At 40.3% G+C, this 20,500-nt stretch overlaps 2 protein-coding genes across 4 annotated transcripts in view; one reads left to right on the top strand and one right to left on the bottom strand.

Moving 5' to 3' along the window:
* Positions 1-1,461: 1,461 nt before the first annotated feature.
* zdhhc22 (zinc finger DHHC-type palmitoyltransferase 22) lies at positions 1,462-10,905 on the bottom strand. Of its 2 annotated transcripts, XR_009067121.1 has the most exons (4): positions 10,838-10,905; positions 6,988-7,545; positions 2,806-6,238; positions 1,462-2,729 (listed from the first exon to the last, which is right to left on the bottom strand). XR_009067121.1 is itself a non-coding variant. In XM_057859139.1 (3 exons), exons 2-3 carry the CDS (start codon positions 7,541-7,543, stop codon positions 5,967-5,969), a joined length of 828 nt encoding a protein of 275 aa, XP_057715122.1. In that variant the 5' UTR covers positions 7,544-7,545; positions 10,838-10,905; the 3' UTR covers positions 1,462-5,966. The 2 variants fall into 2 exon arrangements, 1 of the variants encoding a protein (XP_057715122.1); XM_057859139.1 differs by having other exon boundaries at positions 1,462-6,238.
* Positions 10,906-16,548: 5,643 nt separating this feature from the next.
* Positions 16,549-20,500, top strand: part of tmem63c (transmembrane protein 63C) — a 95,940-nt gene continuing 91,988 nt past the window's right edge. For both annotated transcript variants that reach the window (XM_057859656.1, XM_057859655.1), the window contains exon 1: positions 16,549-16,652. The gene's annotated coding sequence lies outside the window, so the exon portion shown is untranslated. The remainder of the gene's footprint in view (positions 16,653-20,500) is intronic.

The raw sequence follows: 20,500 nt of genomic DNA, 5'->3' as shown, positions 1-20,500 counted from the left end.
ATAAGCAGAGAACTGCGAATGGAACTTATAACTGTCCAGTTTCACAGTATGAATAGGTGCAATAAAAAGAATTAATACAGTAACCAGGCACATAACCTAATGTTACATCAATAGCATGTAGCCTAAAGCATAACTGCGAATAACTATTTTTCCCCTAAACAACTGCGTTAGAAAGCAATAGGGTGATTCTTATGAAGCTAAGCTAAAGTATGTCTTTTAAGATTTAATCGATAGGATTGTCATGAAAAACGGACATAGTTAATTTTTTGTAGATAGTTAAGTCTACTATGTTGCCCAGTGCATCATTTGTTGTCAAAATGTTTTTTAACTGATTTTAGAGTCGTAAAATTGACTCTATTATCCATTAAAAGCTTTGGTGTTTTCACCTCAATACAGCATCATAAATACAGGTAGTCCACGGGTTATGAGCGAGTTCCATTCCTACGCTGGTGATGTAACCCGAATTTCCATGCAAGTCTGAATTTACTCTAAGTACCCCTAAATCTCAAAATAACTATCCCAAAAATTCCAAAAGTATTGTATTTGTTTAATGATGGAGGATACACTGCCCTCTGGTGGCAGTGTTGGGTCTGGCTGCACTGTCGCCTTGTATGACTGAGGAGCATCGTCTCGTTCGACGTGGATAAAGAACAGCTGCGCTCTGGTTTGGTCCAAATGAGGCTGTAAGTTGTTTCACCTCATATATTTTTGTGTATGTATTTGTAATTAAGTTTAGCGCTACAGCTTGTGGAGTTATGTGTGAATGATTTGCAATGAGAATTGTACATACGTTAGCACTCGTAGCATTTAAAATAGTGGACTTTTGTTTGGCAAATTAGCCTAATTTAATCTATTGCCTTATTTGTTGTCTGTCAAAATGAACAACTTCAAGTTTAGTGAGGACAGAACACATAATTAATAAAGTAAAGTAAAAAATAAGATACTGTGAATGTACTATTTATGGGACCAAAAACGACAGGAGACAAAATAGCAAATGAGACTCTGGCGTCGTAAAATCGAAATCAGATAAGTCGAGTACGTTGGAACCCGGGGACTACTGGTATTCAATCCATTTCATAAACTATATAATTTAGCAGATTATGATAAACTATAATGGTTCCTTACCTTTCATGCAACTTTCATTGCTGTTGCACTGTGTTCATATTTTCGGCATAACTACAGTGGGGTTTGTTTTTCAAAACTAATTGACCCATAATGCACCAGAAAGAAGGCAAGACAAAAGATGGCTACAAGTTGTGATTGTTTGGCCTTTTTTCATATTGTTAGTTGTTGAAGTGGTCTGAAAAAGTATCTGAACCTTTTGGAATGTCTCACATTTCTGCATAAAATCACCATCAAATGTGATCTGATCTTAGTCAAAATCACACAGATGTAAAAACAGTGTCTGCTTTAACTAACCCCCCCCCCCCCCCCCAACATTTTTTCATAATTTAATGAGGATTGCATGCAAATAATTACAGAAGGGGGAAAATAAGTAAGTGAACCCTCTGCCTAAGGAGATTTAAAGAGCAATTCAAACCAATTTTTACCAAACAATTTAAGTCAGGCGTGTGCCCAATCACTGATGAGTGGTTGAAAGCTGCCCTGCTTACTATAAAACACACATCTGGTAAGAATTGTCTTGATGAGAAGCATTGTCTGATGTGCATCATGGGCCGGTCAAAAGAGCTGTCTGAAAACCTGCGATCAAAGATTGTTAATTTGTATAAAGCTGGGACAGGATACAAAACGATCTATAAAAGTCTGGATGTTCATCAAGAAGTTGTCTACAAATGGAGAGAGTTTGGCATTGTTGCTTCTCTCCCAAGAAGTGGCAATCCACCAAAGATGACGCCAAGAGTTCAGAGCAGAATACTCAGAGAGGTAAAAAAAAAAAAAAAAGAACCCCAGAGTGGCTGCTCAAGACTTACAGAAATCACTGGCACAGTCCAATATCTCTGTGCACACATCAGCTACAGTATATATAAAACCATGCCCAAGAATGGTGTTCATGGGAGGACTCTGTAAATGCAGATAATCTGCACTCCAATGTAATATAATTTGATATAATGTTTAAAAGTTCAAAAGTTAGTTTGTTTCGAATTTAATTATCTATATATAAGTCTGCTTGATCATTCTGCATCATTATTTCGTGCAATTCCCATAAGCGCCATAGGACGGCAACGTTGCGCAGGCTTCCCTAGTTTATCTGCACGATGTAGAAGCAGTGAGGAGGAAGGCCAAAGCTTCAGAATGCGGGAAGCACCACTCAATGCGGTCGTGCCTTGTATGTTGTGTCGGCAAAAACGGAAAGTTATAGAGACAAAGGGAGAGGATAAGTCTACAACCATTAAAGAGTGTCCATTAAAGCTGCAGACCAGGTCACATTGTTTTAGCACCCTTGATCGGCGGAATCAGGTGCACCAGGTGCTTATGGTGCGAACGAGAGTGGAGAGAAAAATAAAAGAAACTGGAGCATCAGTCGGGACTACTTTGTCTTTTTTGGACCAAGGGACAGCTACAGACTCCACGGAGGAAGCCACTGCTGTCGTAAAAAAACATTGTTGCTCGTTTAATGTTTACAAAAAGGCACTTGGACACTCCCAAAAGTTTTGGCAAAATATTTTGTGGACTGATGAAACCAAAGCTGAATTGTTGGGGAGTAACACACGTAGTCATGTGTGGAGGAAAAATGGAACAGCTCACCAACATCAACACCTCATCCCCACCTTGAAGTATGGTGGAGGGAGCATCATGATTTGGGGCTGTTTTGCTGCCTCAAGGCCTTGAACACCTCCTCCCCACCTTGAAGTATGGTGGAGGGAGCATCATGATTTGGGGCTGTTTTGCTGCCTCAAGGCCTTGACAACCTGCAACCATTAATGGAAGAATGAATTCAAAAGTTTATCAGGATTTTTTGCAGGGAAACCCGAGGCCGCCTGTCAGACAGTTGAAGCTAAAAAGAGGATGGATGCTGCAACAAGATAATGATCCAAAACACAGAAGTAAATCAGCTTCAGAATGGTTTAAGAAGAGCAAAATACGTATAGGTATAAGTTCTGGAGTGGCCAAGTCAAAGTCCAGACTTGAACCCCATTGGACGCTGTAGCATGACTTAAAAACAGCGATTCATGCCAGACATCCCAGGAATCTGACTGAATTACAGCAGTTTTGTTGAGAAGAACGGGTCTAAAAGATTAGTGCTGATCGATGTGCCAGACTGATCTGCAGCTACAGGAAGCGTCTGGCTGAAGTTATTGCTGCCAAGGGGGGGGGGGGCGCACAAAATATTAAATGTGATGGTTCACCTATTTTTCCCCCTTCAGTCATTATTTGTATCCTCATTAAAATATGAAAACCTATAAATGCTTGGGTCGTTTTAGTTAAAGCAGACCTTGTTTTTACATCTGTGTGATTTTGACAAGGATCAGATCACATTTAATGGTGATTTTATGCAAAAATATGAGAAATTCCAAAAGGTTCAGATACTTTTTCATTCCACTGTAGGTTTATATGCCTACATCTCCACTATTGATGATCACTACCATAATGTGTAGTATTAAATGTTTTTAGACATTCATCAATTAGCTATTCTACTGTAAATAAAATATTTGGGAGCTCAAACTGTTAATGAAAAAAAAAAATGATTTGAGTCATCATAGCATTTTGGTATCTTAAGCTAGCTTTGATAAATGTCCTCAATGACCGTAACGCATAGCTTTAATGAGAATCACCCAATAACCTATGGGGCTTTTATTGGTTCGCCCTACACACGAAAACAGCAAGTACATTTTTTAGTTTGATATAGCGACTATTGCGGCAAACCTGCCTGCAAGCAATAACGGTTTAAAACTTCTAGGCAATCTGTCGTTCTATAAACAATATGTTCCCTCTCCAGTAAGTTTCTCTTCAAATGTTGTGTACCTAGCTAACTAGCTAGCTAGCTAGCTGTGTGTTTTAGTTCTCTTATTACTGTACAAAAGTGTGTTTATCTTTCTGTTTTCAAACTCGGAAAAAAAAGCAATCCATTCAGGGACAGTTGTCGATTTTTTTTCACCAATAAAGTGTTTTTTCTTCAGCTAATTGTTAGCCTCATAGCATAATTGCCTAAATCAGGGTGTCAAATGGATGCAGGAGGTCCACTGCAGCCCGTGGGGTTGTTTTGTAGCTCATTCATACTGTCCATACAAAATCACATGCTTTAATTTTGACATTGGCCCGGGAAAACCATAGATTTGTGATTTGGGCTGCGAGCGAGAGCGTGCACAAACTGCACATGGCTCACTTTCGTGTCCGCAGTTACAATGGTTCAAAACGAATCAGAAAAGCAACAACCGGTGATGAGGGTAGATGCAGTGATCATGCTAATGGGTGCAGCAGGAGGCTAGCGCCGCAGCAGCTAGCCAGGTTCACGGACAGACAGCCAAGCCAGGGCAGGAGGCTGCTACCATGGCAGCAGCTGGTCAGGTTCAGCTCCACCCGGAGTGGAGGCCAGCTACAGCGCCAGCAGTCAGCCAGGTGGACCACCAACAGCCGGAGCAACAGGCCAGTACCCTTACAGGAAATTCGGGTTTGTGCTGCACAATTTGTAAAGCGGTGGGAACTTTGGGGCCAGAGAAGATGGGGGGAGGAAACTCGCAATGGGTTTGTGTCATTTATTGTAATCTCAGATTTTTTTTTTTTTTTATGTTTAATAAGTTAGACCTGTTGAAAAACTAATTGCTGACTGTGTACTCTAGGTCCCACCTGTGGTTATGTGGGCAATTGCCCATGCTGTGCAGAGTATAGCCTAAATAATTGTAAATTGTTGTCATAACATTTATACCACACTATCTGAAATTGAGGCTTGCCCCACAGCATGTCAAGTGGGCATTTGCGTGTTGTTTTCAGCACCATTTTCTGCGTATGTTCCGGGACCTGTGCTTGTCTCGTCATCCCTGCGCTGTCATAACTACTTTGCGTTCCGGCACCTCATGATTTACAAATTAAGCACTGCCTACAACCAAAAGGAAGTCACACTAAATCAAAAGGAAGTCACCTGGAAATGCCCCAAAATCCACAGAAAACAGTCCGAAAACCCGAAAAATGAACAGGAAATGATCAAGAATTGAAGTGACCCAAAAATGCCCCAAAACCAACCGGAAGTGACACCAAATCAACAGAAAGTCACCTGGAAATGCCTGAAAAATCACCAGAAAATAATCCAAAATTGACATCCAATTCACTTTAACTGTAAGGATTAGCTGTGAATGCTCATCTTTCTGTGCCAGTGACGGTGCTACACGTCCAATCCATTTTGACTGAGTTCATTCGTCCCCCCCATTGACAGCGCTAGACGTCCAATCCATTTTGACTGAGTTCATTTGTCCCTCGCAGTCAAAATGGATCGGGCGTCTAGCACCGTCAATGGCATGGAAAGATGAGCATCTGAGCACAGAGTTCATTCATCCCTCCCAGTCAAAATGGATTGGACAGCTACCACTGTCAATGACAGGCAGTTAGTTCAATAGGCCCCACCGCTGCACAAACCAAATCCGTCCCACATGAGATCTAATTGCCATAAATGTGTTCCGCAAACTAAAAATAAGTTTGACACCCCTGGCTTCTGTCATTTTTCACTAGTTCTAGAGAACAAGAAAAAAATATATACTCGGGGAAAAAAAAGGCCTTTTTTAATATTGCTCTGGTTTCTAAAAGTGTTGGATATAAGCAGAAAGGCAGGATTATGCAGAAATGAAAGGAGCGCAAAGTTAGGCAGATATCAAAATATGATTTAGGCAATTATGCTATGAGGCTATAACAAAATGATAATAATTCTGTTCAGATTTTGACATTATAAAGCCTTTCAACCTCTCCACTTTTTAAAAAAATGTATTTTACTTGGACTGTATAAAATGTATTTTCTGTGTAAATGATTTGTCCCTACAGATTGTGTGACCTATTGGAAGTTGCCGATAAACAAATAATCAGTCTTGCTTGAGTGGTTCCTCCGAGCACATCTCCGTTGTGTGCACAGGCAGAATGAGGCCCAGCGCCCAGTTGGTGCCGAACACATCGGTCAGGTTGCTTCGCCAGGGGCTGCGGTTCTCCACCAGCTGCCCCCTCTGCATCTGACACCAAGTCTGGCCCCGGGCCACCAGCAGCACTTGCTGGCAGCAGAATCCCGCGCACACCAGGCCGATACCCAGCCACACATACAGCATCAGAACCAGGAAAAGCTGCAGGCCGGATATTGTACCTGAATAGAGGAGTAGGAATAAAGTGGATTTATTACCTATCTTATCTACCTACCTTATCTACCAGCCCTCCTTTTTGATGTAAACCGGCTAAAATTATGTAAGTCAGTAGATATTTTACTTTTAATTTGTAGTGATGACGCCACGTAGCCCCACCCCCATCTACAATGGAACGGAACCGCAATGGTGCCGTTCGTTGGTGCTACCTTTGGTGCTACCTTATGTACCGTATGTTGAATGTATATATCCGCCTTGTGTCTTATCTTTCCATTCCAACAATAATTTACAGAAAAAATATGGCATATTTTTAGAGATGGTTTGAATCGCGATTAATTACGATTAATTAATTTTAAGCTGTAATTAAGTCGATTAAAAATTTTAATCGTTTGAAAGCCCTAGTATAGACATCTAATATATGTTGACACTAGGGGCGTAACAATCTATCCATGTGGATCAAGATATCGATTTGTAAATTGGAATTGATTGTGTTAAATGTCTTCATCATTTTGTATTGAATCAATCAAAGGCCTTTGAATCAAATTGTCGCAGAATATCACATCATTCTCCAAAGAATACCGTCAAGAAATATTTGCCACCCTCACAAAATTACGGCCTCCTTCTTTCCATCCTATAAATATTTTTCTAGATCCGCCCCTGCAAATGACCCCCAAGGAGCTTACCTCCTAAAGCTAAGCTACCATGGCAAGTTCTCTAACAATATTGGCCACCACCATAAAATGTTAAAACTCACCTGTAAAGAAGTAACCAGCGGAGAGTGGAAGAAGCGTCAAGAAGGTCAGCGGGTTCTCAAAAGAGATGGAGTACTCCACCGTGAGGAAGGCCACGCCGAGAACCAGCGAATACAAACAAATGCACGATGTATAGACGCAAAACATGATGAAGTAGCGCATGTTTTTGTTGCCGATACAATTCCCAGTGAAGAAGCAGTGGTGATCCCGTTTGAGTATCACTTTTTTGCACAGTTTGCAGAAGTGGCGTCCGTTCAGAAGATAATGCGCGTCCACTTTGTCCGAGCAGTGCGGCGAGCACACCGGGACGGTCGTTTCGTTAGCGCTCGCCGCAGGATACAGGATAGTCATGGTATAATTCCCCAGGGCGTTGAACATCAGAAAAAGGAAAATGACGGCGTGAACCGTCGTGGAGCCTCCTGGCGAGGTTGCCGGACTGGGGAAGATTGTCGGAATGAAGAAGCCGAAGTGCAGGATGAAGGTGACCGCTGTCGCCGTGTAAAAGTACGCGGGGGCCACTGCGTTGAGTAGCCTCAGTTTCAGCATCCGGGTGAACATGCCTACGTGTGGGAGGGAATGGCACAAAACAACATGCTGACTAGAGGTGGGAACTTCTGGGTAGCTCACGATACGACACGATTTGTGAAACAGGCTCACGATAACGATTTCACAATACAGAAAGACAAACTATTTTCATCCTGCTGTGAGTTTATCATTAGTATACGTCCAATCCATTTGAAGTGGGAGGGTTGATTGGATTGGACATCTATGGCGATCAGTGGCAGGTAATGGCTGCGTTTTAATAACTGTTTTATTCACGCTTGCTCACTTGTCCTAGGCACTTGCCCTTGTCCCCGCCGCCATTTTAAGGACCGTTCCATTTCCCTAAACAGCTTAACTTAACCTGGTGAGATCGATCCTTTGAGGGCTTGGTGATCAAGTAAACAACGACGGTCATTTCCACTGCTGCTGGCCAAAAGTATTGGCACCCCTGCAATTCTGTCAAATAATCCTCAGTTTCTCCCAGAAAATGATAGCAATTATAAATGCTTTGGTTGTAATATCTTTATTTATTTTTGCTTGCATTGAAAAAACATAAAAGAGAATGGGAAAAAATCCTTATCATTTTACACAAAACTCCAAAAATTAGCTGGACAAAAGTATTGGCAGTCTTTGAAAAATCATGTGATGCTTCTCTAATTTGTGTAATTTACAGCACCTGTTACTTACCTGTGGCAAAAAATACGTGGTGGCAATAACTAAATCATACTTGCAGCCAGTTAAAATGGATTAAAGTTGACTCAACCTCTGTCCTGTGTCTTTGTGTTTTCCACAATGAGCATGGAGAAAAGAAAGAAGACCAAAGAACGTTCTCTGGACTTGAGTAGCAAAATTGTGAGAAAGCATGGGCAATTTCAAGGCTACAAGTCCATCTCCAAAGACCTGAATTTTCCTGTGTCTAATATGCACAGTGTTATCAATAAGTGTAAAGCCCATGGCACTGTGGCTAACCTCCCTAGATGTGGACGGCAAGAAAAATTGACGAGAGATTTCAACGAAAGATTGTGCGCATAGTGGATAAAGAACCTCGACTAACATCGACACAAGTTCAAGCTGTCCCGCAGTCCGAGGGTACAACAGTGTCAACCCGTACTATCCATTGGCATTTAAATAAAAAGGGACTCTATGGTAGGATACCGAGGAAGACCCCACTTCTGACCCAGAGACATAAAAAAGCCAGGCTGGAGTTGGCCAAAACTTACCCGAGAAAGCCAAAAACGTTTTGGAAAAATGTTCTCAGATGAGACAAAAGTTGAGCTTTTTGGGAAAAGGTATCAACATAGATTTCACAGGGAAGAAAACGAGGCCTTCATAGAATAGAACACAGTCCCCACAGTCAAACATGGCGGAGGTTCCCTGATGTTTTGGGGTTGCTTTGCTGCCTCTGGCACTGGACTGCTTGAACATGTGCATGGCATTATGAAGTCTGAAGACTGCCATCAAATTTTGCAGCATAATATAGGGCCCAGTGTGAAAAAGCTGGGTCTCCCTAAGAGGTCATGGGTCTTCCAGCAGGACAATGACCCAAAACACACTTCAAAAAGCACTAGAAAATGAAGCAGAAAGCAGAGAGACTTCTGAAGTGTCCAGCAATGAGTCCAGACCTGAATCCCATAGAACACATGTGGAGAGATCAGAAAATGGCAGTTTGGAGAAGGCACCCTTCAAATCTCAGAGACCTGGAGCAGTTGGCCAACGAAGAATAATCTAAAATTCCAGCAGAACATTGTAAGAATCCCACTGATGGATACCGGAAGCGGTTGTTCGCAGTTATTTTGTCTAAAGCAAACATGTCCAAAGTCCGGCCCGGGGGCCAAATGCGGCCCGTGGTCAAATTTCATCCAGCCCCCAGCCTCTGTCATAAAATCAATAACGTCTGGTCCGCACACAGGCTTAATAAATTGGTCAGCAGTACTACTACCAACATATGAAGTAGCTTACACTCTAGATGCTGCTCCTTATTTACCCACTAAAAGGCAGCAGCACTCTATGCAGTCTTATTACTAGACCCCCCTCCAAACCCCCTCCCAACACAAACGTATACACACAACCTCGACGGAATTACATGCCGCCAACTCCTCCCGCTTTGAAAAGGAGGGATATTAGAAATCATTATCGGCCACCTCCGATGTGTAAAAGGACGTCAATATTGTGGACGGTGGCAAACACGCCCTTAATTTTGCTACTGACAGGCATTAAACTGCGTGAACTTGTTAACCTGCAAAACTCGAGTACACTGCAAAAATACACCTCCTTAAAACAAGTTAAATTCACTTGCGTTCAGTCTAAATCTACTAGAAATAAGTGGAATTATCTGCCCGTGTTTCAAGTAAGTTTTACTCAGATTTTATGAAATAAGAAAACTAGCTAGCTGAAAGTAAAATTGACTTATTTATGGTCTAATGATAAATTTGCAGTGTGTTTTCTACCGTTAACGTTAATTGAACTGAGAAATGTAGTGAACTATGCTGGAAACTACAGAACCAGCAAAACAATGCTAATTAGGGAAAGAGGTCCCAGGACACAGTCTGTGTTTCACAGGAAAGTGTTGACAGTCATAAAAAAAAAATAATAATAAAATAAAAAAAACATGCTGCTTCTTTTCTTCTTGTAAACGGCCTGGTTTAGAAGGAAAGAAGGTTGGAGCATGTTGGGACTTTACTTTCGAAACCAAATACCAATTAGTGCATTCATTCAGTAATTAAAATGTGTTCGGTTATTTTCTACATTATTAATTTAAAAATACATTTTTATTTGGAGCTCATGGAGGCATTATTTTCAGATAATCGTACATTATTCATCATCAAGATAAAAAGTTGAATCCCGATTGAGAAAGGTTGATTAGAGTTTTAGGTGGAAGTAATTCAGGTGACAAAACCATATTTTATATAAAGAATAACATTTAGATTCTCTTCTATGGTAAAACTGATGACATTAGTATAAACACCAGAGAGAGAGAGAGCGCGACAGCGAGGAGAAAACTAATTTGAAAAAATTGGGTTCCCCAGACCCTTAGGGGCCACGGGAGGACCAAAAATACCTCGCGTCCTGCCACGGTGCTCTGCTAATCTACAGCTGAATGTAACATTTGAGTGGAAGAATACAGATAGTCTCGTCATTGAGAGAACCGACGTAGAAACACAGGGGTACTTTTCACCCACTTCACACACTGAATCTTACCCTAAAGCCTCCGAGGTTGACTCAAACGAAAAATGAGCGATTAAAACGGTTTCATGACGTCATTCACGTGGAAAGACGACGAGGGGTGATGAGACGAGAACGTTCGCGTACCTGCAGCCGTGGAAGGAGCTGTCCTTTTCAGCACCGCGGAGCTGAACCCAAGTGCGGCCGACAGCCGAGCCTCACAAGATAGCTTTATTTACTCGTAGCAACTTAGCGTCTACCTCCATCGCCTCCTGCTGGCGAGGATGCTTGAGTTCTCGCTCCTATTTCATACTCATCAGAAGTCAGTAAGACAGAAGTGAAAAAAAAAAAAAAGTACTCACACACACCGAGAGACAGAAATTGATTTTGCAATGTGGCATTTTTTTGCCATGTGGCAACATGGATTTTGGCATGAGGCATTTTATGGAGTACGTGGCATTATTTTTTGCCATGTGGCAAAATTCATTTTGCCATACATCCTGTGTTTTTTTTTTGGTATATGGCAAAAATTTTTTTTTGGGGGGGGGGGGTATGGCAAAAGGAATTTTGCCACATGGCAAAAAATGCCACATGCCAAAATCCATTTTGCCACATAAAAAAAAAAAAATGCTACATGGCAAAAAAAAAAAAAAAAAAAGATGCCACATGCCAAAATGAATTTTGCCACATTTTGCATTTTGTTTTGGTATGTAGCAAAATAGATTTTGGCATATGGCCTTTTTTAGGTATGTGGCAAAATTCATTTTGGTCTGTGGCATTTTTTTGGTATATGGCAAAATTCATTTTGGTCTATGGCATTTTTTTGTTATATGGCAAAATTCATTTTGCCACATGACAAAAAAATGCCATGTGGCAACATTCATTTTGGTCGGGGGCATTTTTGGCAAAAATGCCACATATCAAAATCAATTTTGCCACATAGCAAAAAAAAATGTTACATGCCAAAATACATTTTGCCACATACCAAAAATATTTCACATGGCAAAAAAATGCCACATGGCAAAATAAATTTTGCCACATTGCGAAATAAATGCCACATGCCAAAATCCATTTTGCCACACATGTCAGGCCGAGATGACGAGGCGGACTCAGCTGCGGAGGTTCAGGCAAAAATTTATTTTGAAAACACAGGTTCTTCCGCTGACATGCGGGGATGAGAAAAAGCACAAACAAAAAGCGCTCCAACGGAGGAATGAGTCAGGATGACTAGAAACAAAATAAGGTTTCAAACAAAAATGCACTCCAAAAGGGAGGAAAGGTAAAAACACAAAACGCTCCTAATAGAGGAAAAAGTCAAGATAGCCAAGATCAAAAAAGTTCAAACACAAAGCGCTCCAATGGAGGATAATATTCAGTAAAACTATGATGGGCTATGACGATAGGCTATGACGAGAGGCTTACGTGACTGACCTTGGACGAAAGACACTTCTGCACAAGACAAGGGAAACTAAGGTAATATATACACAGGGGGTAATGGGGAACAGGTGGAAACAAGAGGTGATTAGGTGACCAGAGGAAGGGCAAGTACGCAGACACAAGGAGGGCGAAGCCTTCAAAATAAAACAGGAAAAGACATGGCATGACAACACACCAAAAAAATCCACATGGCAAAAAAATGTCACATGCCAAAATCAAATTTGCCACATACCAAATACCACTTTTCGTTTTTGGCCCTGTTGGAGAACCGTTTAGACAAGTTGAGACAGCAAAGTAAACATATTTACATGCAAAGCAAAACGAAAAAAAAAAGTACTACCCAGAGGTTGCGCTAGACTTTTTCGTTGTCTGTCATTTTGACTGACAGGGTCATAAAAATCCGGTCATAATCTATTTTTACCCGTCACTTAAATTTTTAAAATGTTAATAATGACATATTCAATAGTATTTAGTTTTCATTCATCTTTAATTAATATTCTGTCCGAACAATTTTAACAGAGAATCCACACCGCGCCATCACACATCAAGCAGCTGTGCGTTATTAGCGCCTAGCTTGCCTTAAACACGGCTTTTTAGGAAGGGTCGGACTTGACAAGTCATTAAAAAAAAAAAAAAAAAAAACGGTTTGAGGATAAGCCTGAGAATGATCGGTTTTCTCTCTGCTCCATATAAGCAATATTTCAACATTGCTTACACGGCCGAGAGTCGGGGCAAACTGCTCGGATGTGTGTGTGACATGCACGAACAGTGCGTGCATGCTATCGATCCATATGCTTTGAATATAAACCTGTACAGGGATTATTTATGCCTGTTATTTGTGTACTCTTTTTAATAAGCAAAATATGATATCCCTAGAATGACGGATGACAGCCAGCATGTGTGATTGTATGGTCATTTGTTTTGATGCTTCTGCGCACGCGGGTCGTCTTGCTCAGCGCATGTCGGACTGCGAATTAGTGCGCAGATATGACAAAAAATCAGATTTGTGCATTAAGACCTGTAGTATGAACGTAGCCATAGGCTTGTTGCTGTTAAAAAGAGGACACAAATAACAGGCATATATAATCCCCGTTTAGGCTTATATTCAAAGTATATGGATCGATAGCATGCACGCACTGTTCGTGCATGTCACACACACATACGGGCAGTTTGCCCCGACTCTCGGCCGTGTAAGCAATGTTGAAATATTGCTTATATGGAGCAGAGAGAAAACCGATCATTCTCAGGCTTATCCTCAAACCTATTTTTATTTTTTTATGACTGTTGTCAAGTCTGACCCTTCCTAAAAAGCCGTGTTCAAGGCAAGCTAGGCGCTAATAACACACTGCTGCATCGCTACCACAGCTACCGTACTGTCTCTCGCTTTTTGATGACGTAATTGCTGCATTAAATCCGATTTGCGGGACTGGACAGTACAGACCGCCGCGACAGTCTGGAAAAATGTGGCCCAGATCGGATTTAGACCACATACGAAAGTGACCAGATCGGATTTGAAATGGTCCCGTTCTATGCGACTTGTCACGTTCAGACCGTCAAGTTAATGCCTCACTCGAGTCGGAAAAACACGAAAAAATCGGATTCATGCATTGAGACCTGTAGTATGAACGTAGCCTTAGTTCGGACGCTCAGTTGCCTTGACATTTTTCCGAGTAAGGCCAACGACGTCATGCTTTAAGAGCGACAATAGCTAAATAATATGCTCACTCGCCACCCTGTGGTCTGGGGTGTGAATTGCAACCTGTCAAAATGACGGATGGACTTCAGTTTTTTCCGTCACCGTTTTAAAAAACCGGTCAACGACGGAAAATATTCGGTTAACGCGACCCCTGGTACTACCATTCCTACTACTACTCTTAGTACTAAATACTAATAGTACTAGTGGTGGCACATGCAGTGTATCCAATAGTTAGCTTATATGCGAAAACAAAATCCTTAGTATAATCATAAGCAATGCAAAATATGCACTGATAAATTTTTCTTATTTTGTTAAATGATGTATTAGAATTACATTAGTCACGATAAAAAAGGAACCCAAAAACATAAATGATTACTCATTGTAACATAAAAATAACTACTTTTTATTATTCTAACATCAAACAAAATTTGTCAATAAAACACCTGAAATGTGCACCCCAAAGTAATATGCGTTGCATCTTATTACTGTTTTAAGTGGGGTGAACGTGCAATGATGGCTATTTTCCAGCAGAGAGCACTTCTGCCTCTCTGTTGTGTTATCACAGTTATGATAAGAATATAATTTTATTGAAAGTAAAATGCTAAGGACTGCAAAGGTCAAAATATTGGAAATAACTTTTAGTTTTATTCAAAGTGAAGGGAATAGTATCTTTTCTCGTATTTACTGTTTGACTGTTTGTATTACTCTAACACACTTAATATAAACTAAATAGCTTTTAAATCATAGTTTAAGAAAAACATGCAGAATATACTAGTATTTGAGATTATGAAAAGTTGAACTTGAAATGATTAGAATTTGCAGTGCCAAGACAACGGGCAGATAAGGGCAGAACAGATACAGGACGCCTTCTGACCACGGAAGCCCAACGCGCGTGCCATGCAGCTGACTGAGCAAGATTGATGCTGATAAGCAGGTGATAGGCAAGACATCTAAAAGCCCACATCTGCACATTCAAATCCCGCCATCAGCTCTTCTGGAGGCCAACAATGGGCAGTCCAGAACAATAATGGGACATATTTTCTTGCCACAAGGAACATTTCACAACAAGGAACCCGCGTCTGAGAAGTTGACACTCAGCATTCAAGTAGCGCTTAAGTGGCAAAATTCTCAACTGTTGCTGCCCTGACAACAGGAATGCCCGAAACCCTCCTGCCCAATCCACAGCAGAAAATAATCCTAAATACCCCCCAAACACACCCTCTTTCTGAGCCACAGCCCGCCTCACCAGAGCCTTTAAAAGACTGAATGTTCAACTAATCGTTGTCTTTTTCTCAGGAAGCTTTTTTTGACTTACAATATGGTGACCCTGGATCCAGTTTGCCTCCTCGGCTGGGTCTCTCTGTGCTGTATGATTGCTGCCAACTTGGAATAAATTGCCAACTTGTGTTTCTAAGCCTTCCAGCTTTTAAAATGAAGTCAGTACAAGGGGTTAAGACTAAGGTGAAAGTGCAGAGTTTGGCCTTTTGTTCGTTTTCGGGGTTGCGCCAGCCCGGGCCAGTTCCAGCGGTTCGGCTGCCGTGATTCCAGCAATCCAACTACGAGGTCAGATTCCTTCAAAAGTAACAATATTGCTAAGTATCCTTAATGTCCAATTTGATTTCGGGTTCAATTCTTGCACACATTGGGTCACTTCCTGTTGATTTGGGGGCATTTCAGGGCCACTTCCTATAGATGTTGGGTCACTTCCTGTTGATTTGGGGGCATTTCGGGTCACTTCCTGTTGATATCAGGTCACTTCCTATTGATTTGGAGGCATTCTAGGGTCACTTCCTGCTGATTTTGAGGCATTCAGGGGTCACTTCCTGTAGTTATCTGGTCACTTCCTGTTAACTTTGGGGCATTTCAGGGTCCCTTCCTGTTCCTACTGGGTCATTTTCTATTGATTCAGGGGAGTTTTTTGATCACTCCCTGTTAACATTGGGTCGCTTCCTGTTGATTTTGGGGCATATCCAGGTCACTTCCTATTCATATTGGATCACTTCCTGTCTATTCGGGGGCATTTTTGGATCACATCCTGTTCATATCGGGTCACTTCCTGCTGATCTGAGGATCACTTCACTTTATTGATTTAGGGGCGTTTTTTGATCACTCCCTGTTCATATTGGGTCACTTCCTGTTGATTTGCAGCTTTTATGGGTCACTTCCTGTTGATTTTGGGGCATATACAGGTCACTTCCTGTTCAGATTGGATCACTTCCTGTTGATTTGGGGGCATTTTTGAATCACACCCTGTTCATATTGGTCACTTCCTGTTGATTTGAGGGACACTTCCTGTTGATATCGGGTCACGTGAATAGAAGTTTTTGTGCTATTGAAATGAATGGTGAATAGAGCCATTGGAAATCAATGAGAAATTTGGGCCAATAGAAATGAATGGGTATATTTTTCAGAAATTTTGGCTGAACCGTACATTTTTAGCAAAAACTAATTAGATTTTATTCACCCCTTAGCGTCCTGGATTTATTGATGCATAAATGATGTGATTTCGACAAAAATTGTAGGACAAGTTCACTTTTTCTCCTCAAAAAAAGTGCATTACATAAAAAGCTGCCACTAACAAAATATACTAGTACATGCACATAGAGTGTTGTCGACGTTTTGCAATTCTTCAACACACGACCATTTTAAAATGGATTATTTGCTTGTTGACACTCCCTTAAAGCTCCGCGCAGGCAGGTGTTGAACTTTTAGACGGTCCCCGGGAAGGTGGGAGTTTCTTGTGTTTCTTGGCTGTCTGAGACAAAAACACAACGACGTTTTCTCCCTTTTATTCCATCACGGAAGCCCACCACGAGCGAGCGTTTTGTGGTAAGTGAGGCTCATTTGGACCACCTTATCTGACTCAAATTAACGTGCATCGGAGGGGTGATGTCGCGAGGGTTTTTCATCAAGTTGAGGTAGGATGGTGGCTGACGGCTGTGTAGACAGTTGTAAGCGCTGCTGCTGTTGCTGCAGGAGGCGATCGAGGGGGCTCGCCCACATTCATCGTACACAATCAAGACTTCTAATGCAGTTTAGACTTTTGGAACGCGATTCCATCGTATTACGCTGGGTTTTAGTGGCCATATGACGAGGGTAAAGAGGTCTGTGTCAACGTGTTACACCCAAAACACGGATAAACACAGCGATTATTTCCCAGTCTAAAACCTGCTAGTTCTACATTGCACTTGATTGTGTGCTTTACATTGACTCCTTATCTGCCTTGTCCCCTTGATTGATAAAGAGCCTGTTATGATTCAGCCATTAGACTCTATAGTCTCTTTTGTTTGTAGTCATGTACATCAACTCTGAACCCACAAAGACATCATTTGTTGAGTAGTCTGACCTGTTGAATCAAAGCTAATTGCGTTGGATTTCATGTCAACAGTCACATCACATTTCTATTTTTATACACTAGAGGTGGTAACCTCTGGATACTTCACGATACGATATGATTTGTGATACTAGGCTAACGATGGTCTTGATATAACGATTATCGATACATGGGTCAGGAAATAATACTATGTTATACTATACAAGTGGTAAACAGAAAACATAGACTTCATTACCAATTGACATGACACAGGAAACGGGGCCGATTTGTAGAGGGCCAATTTTCAAAAACTTCAAATACCGTATTGGCCCGAATATAAGACGGCTCTGATTATAAGATGACCCCCTCTTTTTCAAGACTCAAGTTTGAAAAAAGACTTTTTGAACACCAAATTAATATTTATACAGAAAATAATTTCAGTACATAAGAAACAAATGATAATAACAATGTATTTGTGAGAAAAAGCATGTTATTTTGCCTCATTTAAATCTTAATATCTGAACATTTAAATATGTAAACTAAAGTGCAATCACGTTTGTAAATGAATGGCTTCTGGTTTTTGAAATCTAAATGAACCAATCTATTGTGATAAAACAACAAAATTGCAATAACTGCATTAACCATCAAAGTGAAGTCTTACTGTAACTGTAGTCTTGGAACAAATCTGAATAAGGATAAACATTGCAATAAAATAATGCAAACTGGTTAAACTTGAGAGTGAGATCTGTCATGACAGAACATCGCCTCAATGATATCTGGCGCCATCTAGCGTCGTGAATGGGTATAATTTCTAGACCGCGAATATAAGACGACCCCCACTTTTTCAGTCTTATTTCAATGCAAAAAACACCGTCTTATATTCAGGCCAATACGGGTATTTTCAAAACCAAAGCTGCTACCGACCTAAAACCATAACAGGCACCTACCTTAGCCATATATGAGTCTCCATGAGCAGCGGCATGAAAAAATTCAAGTCGTTCCCTTATAAAATCCTGATGATTTTTTATATAAGTATAACACAACTTAAAATGGCTGTAAAAGTCTCAGATTTTACACTAGATGCACAAAAATTACCAAATGCAGAGATAATCACCTACATTTTCAGGATCAATGGCAATATTTAACATATACAGTATAAGTTTTTGACCAAAATAGCAACTCAATTTTTTTTAATGTAATGATAGTTTTCAACAGCTAATAAATTACTCAATTTAACATCAGAAACTTAATAATTGAGAAAAACATGCAGAATCAATTATAAATAATATGTAAATAGATTAGTAATAAATTCGATATACAATCACAACTTATTATAGAATAGAATAGCCCTTTATTATCATCATACACTATATACTGTAGCGAATGAGGCTAGTGGCTGCCTGACGTAAACAGAGCTTTTCTAGCGAAAATTCTTGTGAATAAATGCTTAAATCCCCGAATCCTTCATAGATATGGACGTAAAACAGTCTTGATTCTTGGTTAAAAGCAAAGAAACCGTGCAGTTAGCGTAGTACTGTAAGTCGCACCGGAGTATAAGTCACATTTTTTGGGGAAATTTACTTGATAAAATCCAACACATAGAACTGATATGTCATCTTGAAAGGCAATTTAAAATAAAAATACAATAGGGAACAACATGCTGAATAAGAGTACAGTATGATAATGTTACATGATGCATGAACGAAATGCAGACGTGGCCGGTATGTTAACGTAACATAGCTATTAAGATAATCAGATAACTATAGCATAAAGAACATGCTAACAAGTTTACCAAACCATCAGTGTCACTCCAAAACACCAAAATAACATGTGAAATGATATAATAATGTGTTAATAATTTCACACATAAGTCGCTCAAGAGTATAAGTCGCACCCCCAGCCAAACTATGGGGGAAAAAAAACCCTGCAACTTATAGTCCAAAAAATACGGTAATGTGAAAAGACGTCAATTATGTGGAGGTGGGAAACGCACAACTAACTTTGCTACAAAAAAGTCTGACGTGCATCAGAGTTAGCATAACATTAAACTGTGTGAACTGGCTAACCTGCAAAACTTGAGTAGGACGCTGCTTAGAGAGAAGAGTCCTCCCTTAGTTGTTTTCTACTGTTAACGTCAATTAAACTGTGAGAATTGGATTGAACTCTGCTGGAAACTATAGAACCAGAAAAACATGAGCAAGAAGCTGCTTAGAGAGAGAGGTCCTAGTCTTAGTTTCACAGAGGTGCTCAAACAATACAACATACACACAACATAATCATAATTAAATATGTATATTAAAAACATTTTTTTGGGTAGGGGGGGTGCTCCGAGCCAACCTCACTAGCGTTGCGATCGACATAATGAGCACCCCTGATTTAGCCTATCAATTAATTAGGTTCATAATTGTGTGAAATATAGCCCTGACCATCGTTCACCCAATCTGTTTGGTCTTATTAATGTCCCGTCTCCAGCAAAAAGTGTACATGCAGGTTATATTGTCCCTACCAATGTTAACCATTTATCGTGAGCTGTGTATCGCAAATCGTATTGTATGAGCTACCCAGAGGTTCCCACTCCTAATGATGACTCAATGAATAATGAAGTACCATCTTGCTTGCAAGGCTAGAAGAGAACAGGTCATGAGTCATTCAATTAAAACAAGAGCTTTGACTAGCTTCAAAGTTGATGTTGTAACATGGAGAAGAATGTCTAGAAAAGATTAAAATAGGTTGCAAACAAACTACCTGGATATGAATGAGAGGGGTTTAGGCTGTGGACTATTGGCCTTTTAGATAGCAAGATACATGAGCATCAATCAAAACATTGATTAGCATCTCATGAGTTTAATCCCTCACAACCGCATTTCGTAAAAAAAAAAAAAAAAAAAAAAAATCAGGTTTGGTTCAAAAACCCTATATGTTATTGTCTTTAATATTTAATCAGAGCAAAGATGTAACACAAGACTCTAAATTGAATGATTCTCAGGAATACTTTACATTAATATTTAAAGAGTCAAAGCAGAGATTGAAGTAAAAGGCCTTGTAGCAGTGAGACGGATAGCTGGACAGCTGTAAAGCAGTCAGCGAGGCTGTACAATACATGGTTGTCGGCTTCTGCCCGGTCGGGTTTCTTTTTATTTATATGCCGAATGATTTTTATCCTTCAGCACCTCGAGAAGGTGAACAGTTCCAGTTGCTCATAAAGATGAACGAGATGGAAAAAGTGGAGGTGGAATGCGAAGATCCATAAGGGTGATTCTCATGAAGCTAAGTTAAATTATGTCGTTGAAGATTTATATTATATTATATTATATTATATTATATTATATTATATTATATTATATTATATTATATTATATTATAT

This window comes from Corythoichthys intestinalis, chromosome 15 (genome assembly GCF_030265065.1).
Source record: "Corythoichthys intestinalis isolate RoL2023-P3 chromosome 15, ASM3026506v1, whole genome shotgun sequence".
Classification (NCBI taxonomy): Eukaryota; Metazoa; Chordata; class Actinopteri; order Syngnathiformes; family Syngnathidae; genus Corythoichthys; species Corythoichthys intestinalis.
Note: the sequence above shows the minus strand (reverse complement) of the source record. Positions and strands in the feature narration are given on the sequence as shown.

Bases quoted from the DNA above. Each gene is read 5' to 3' on its own strand.
- zdhhc22 (XM_057859139.1), bottom strand. From the start codon at position 7,543: ATGTTCACCCGGATGCTGAAACTGAGGCTACTCAACGCAGTGGCCCCC. The intron at 6,239-6,987 runs GTGAGTTTTAAC...TCCTCTATTCAG, and splicing joins CGCTGGTTACTTCTTTACAG to GTACAATATCCGGCCTGCAG.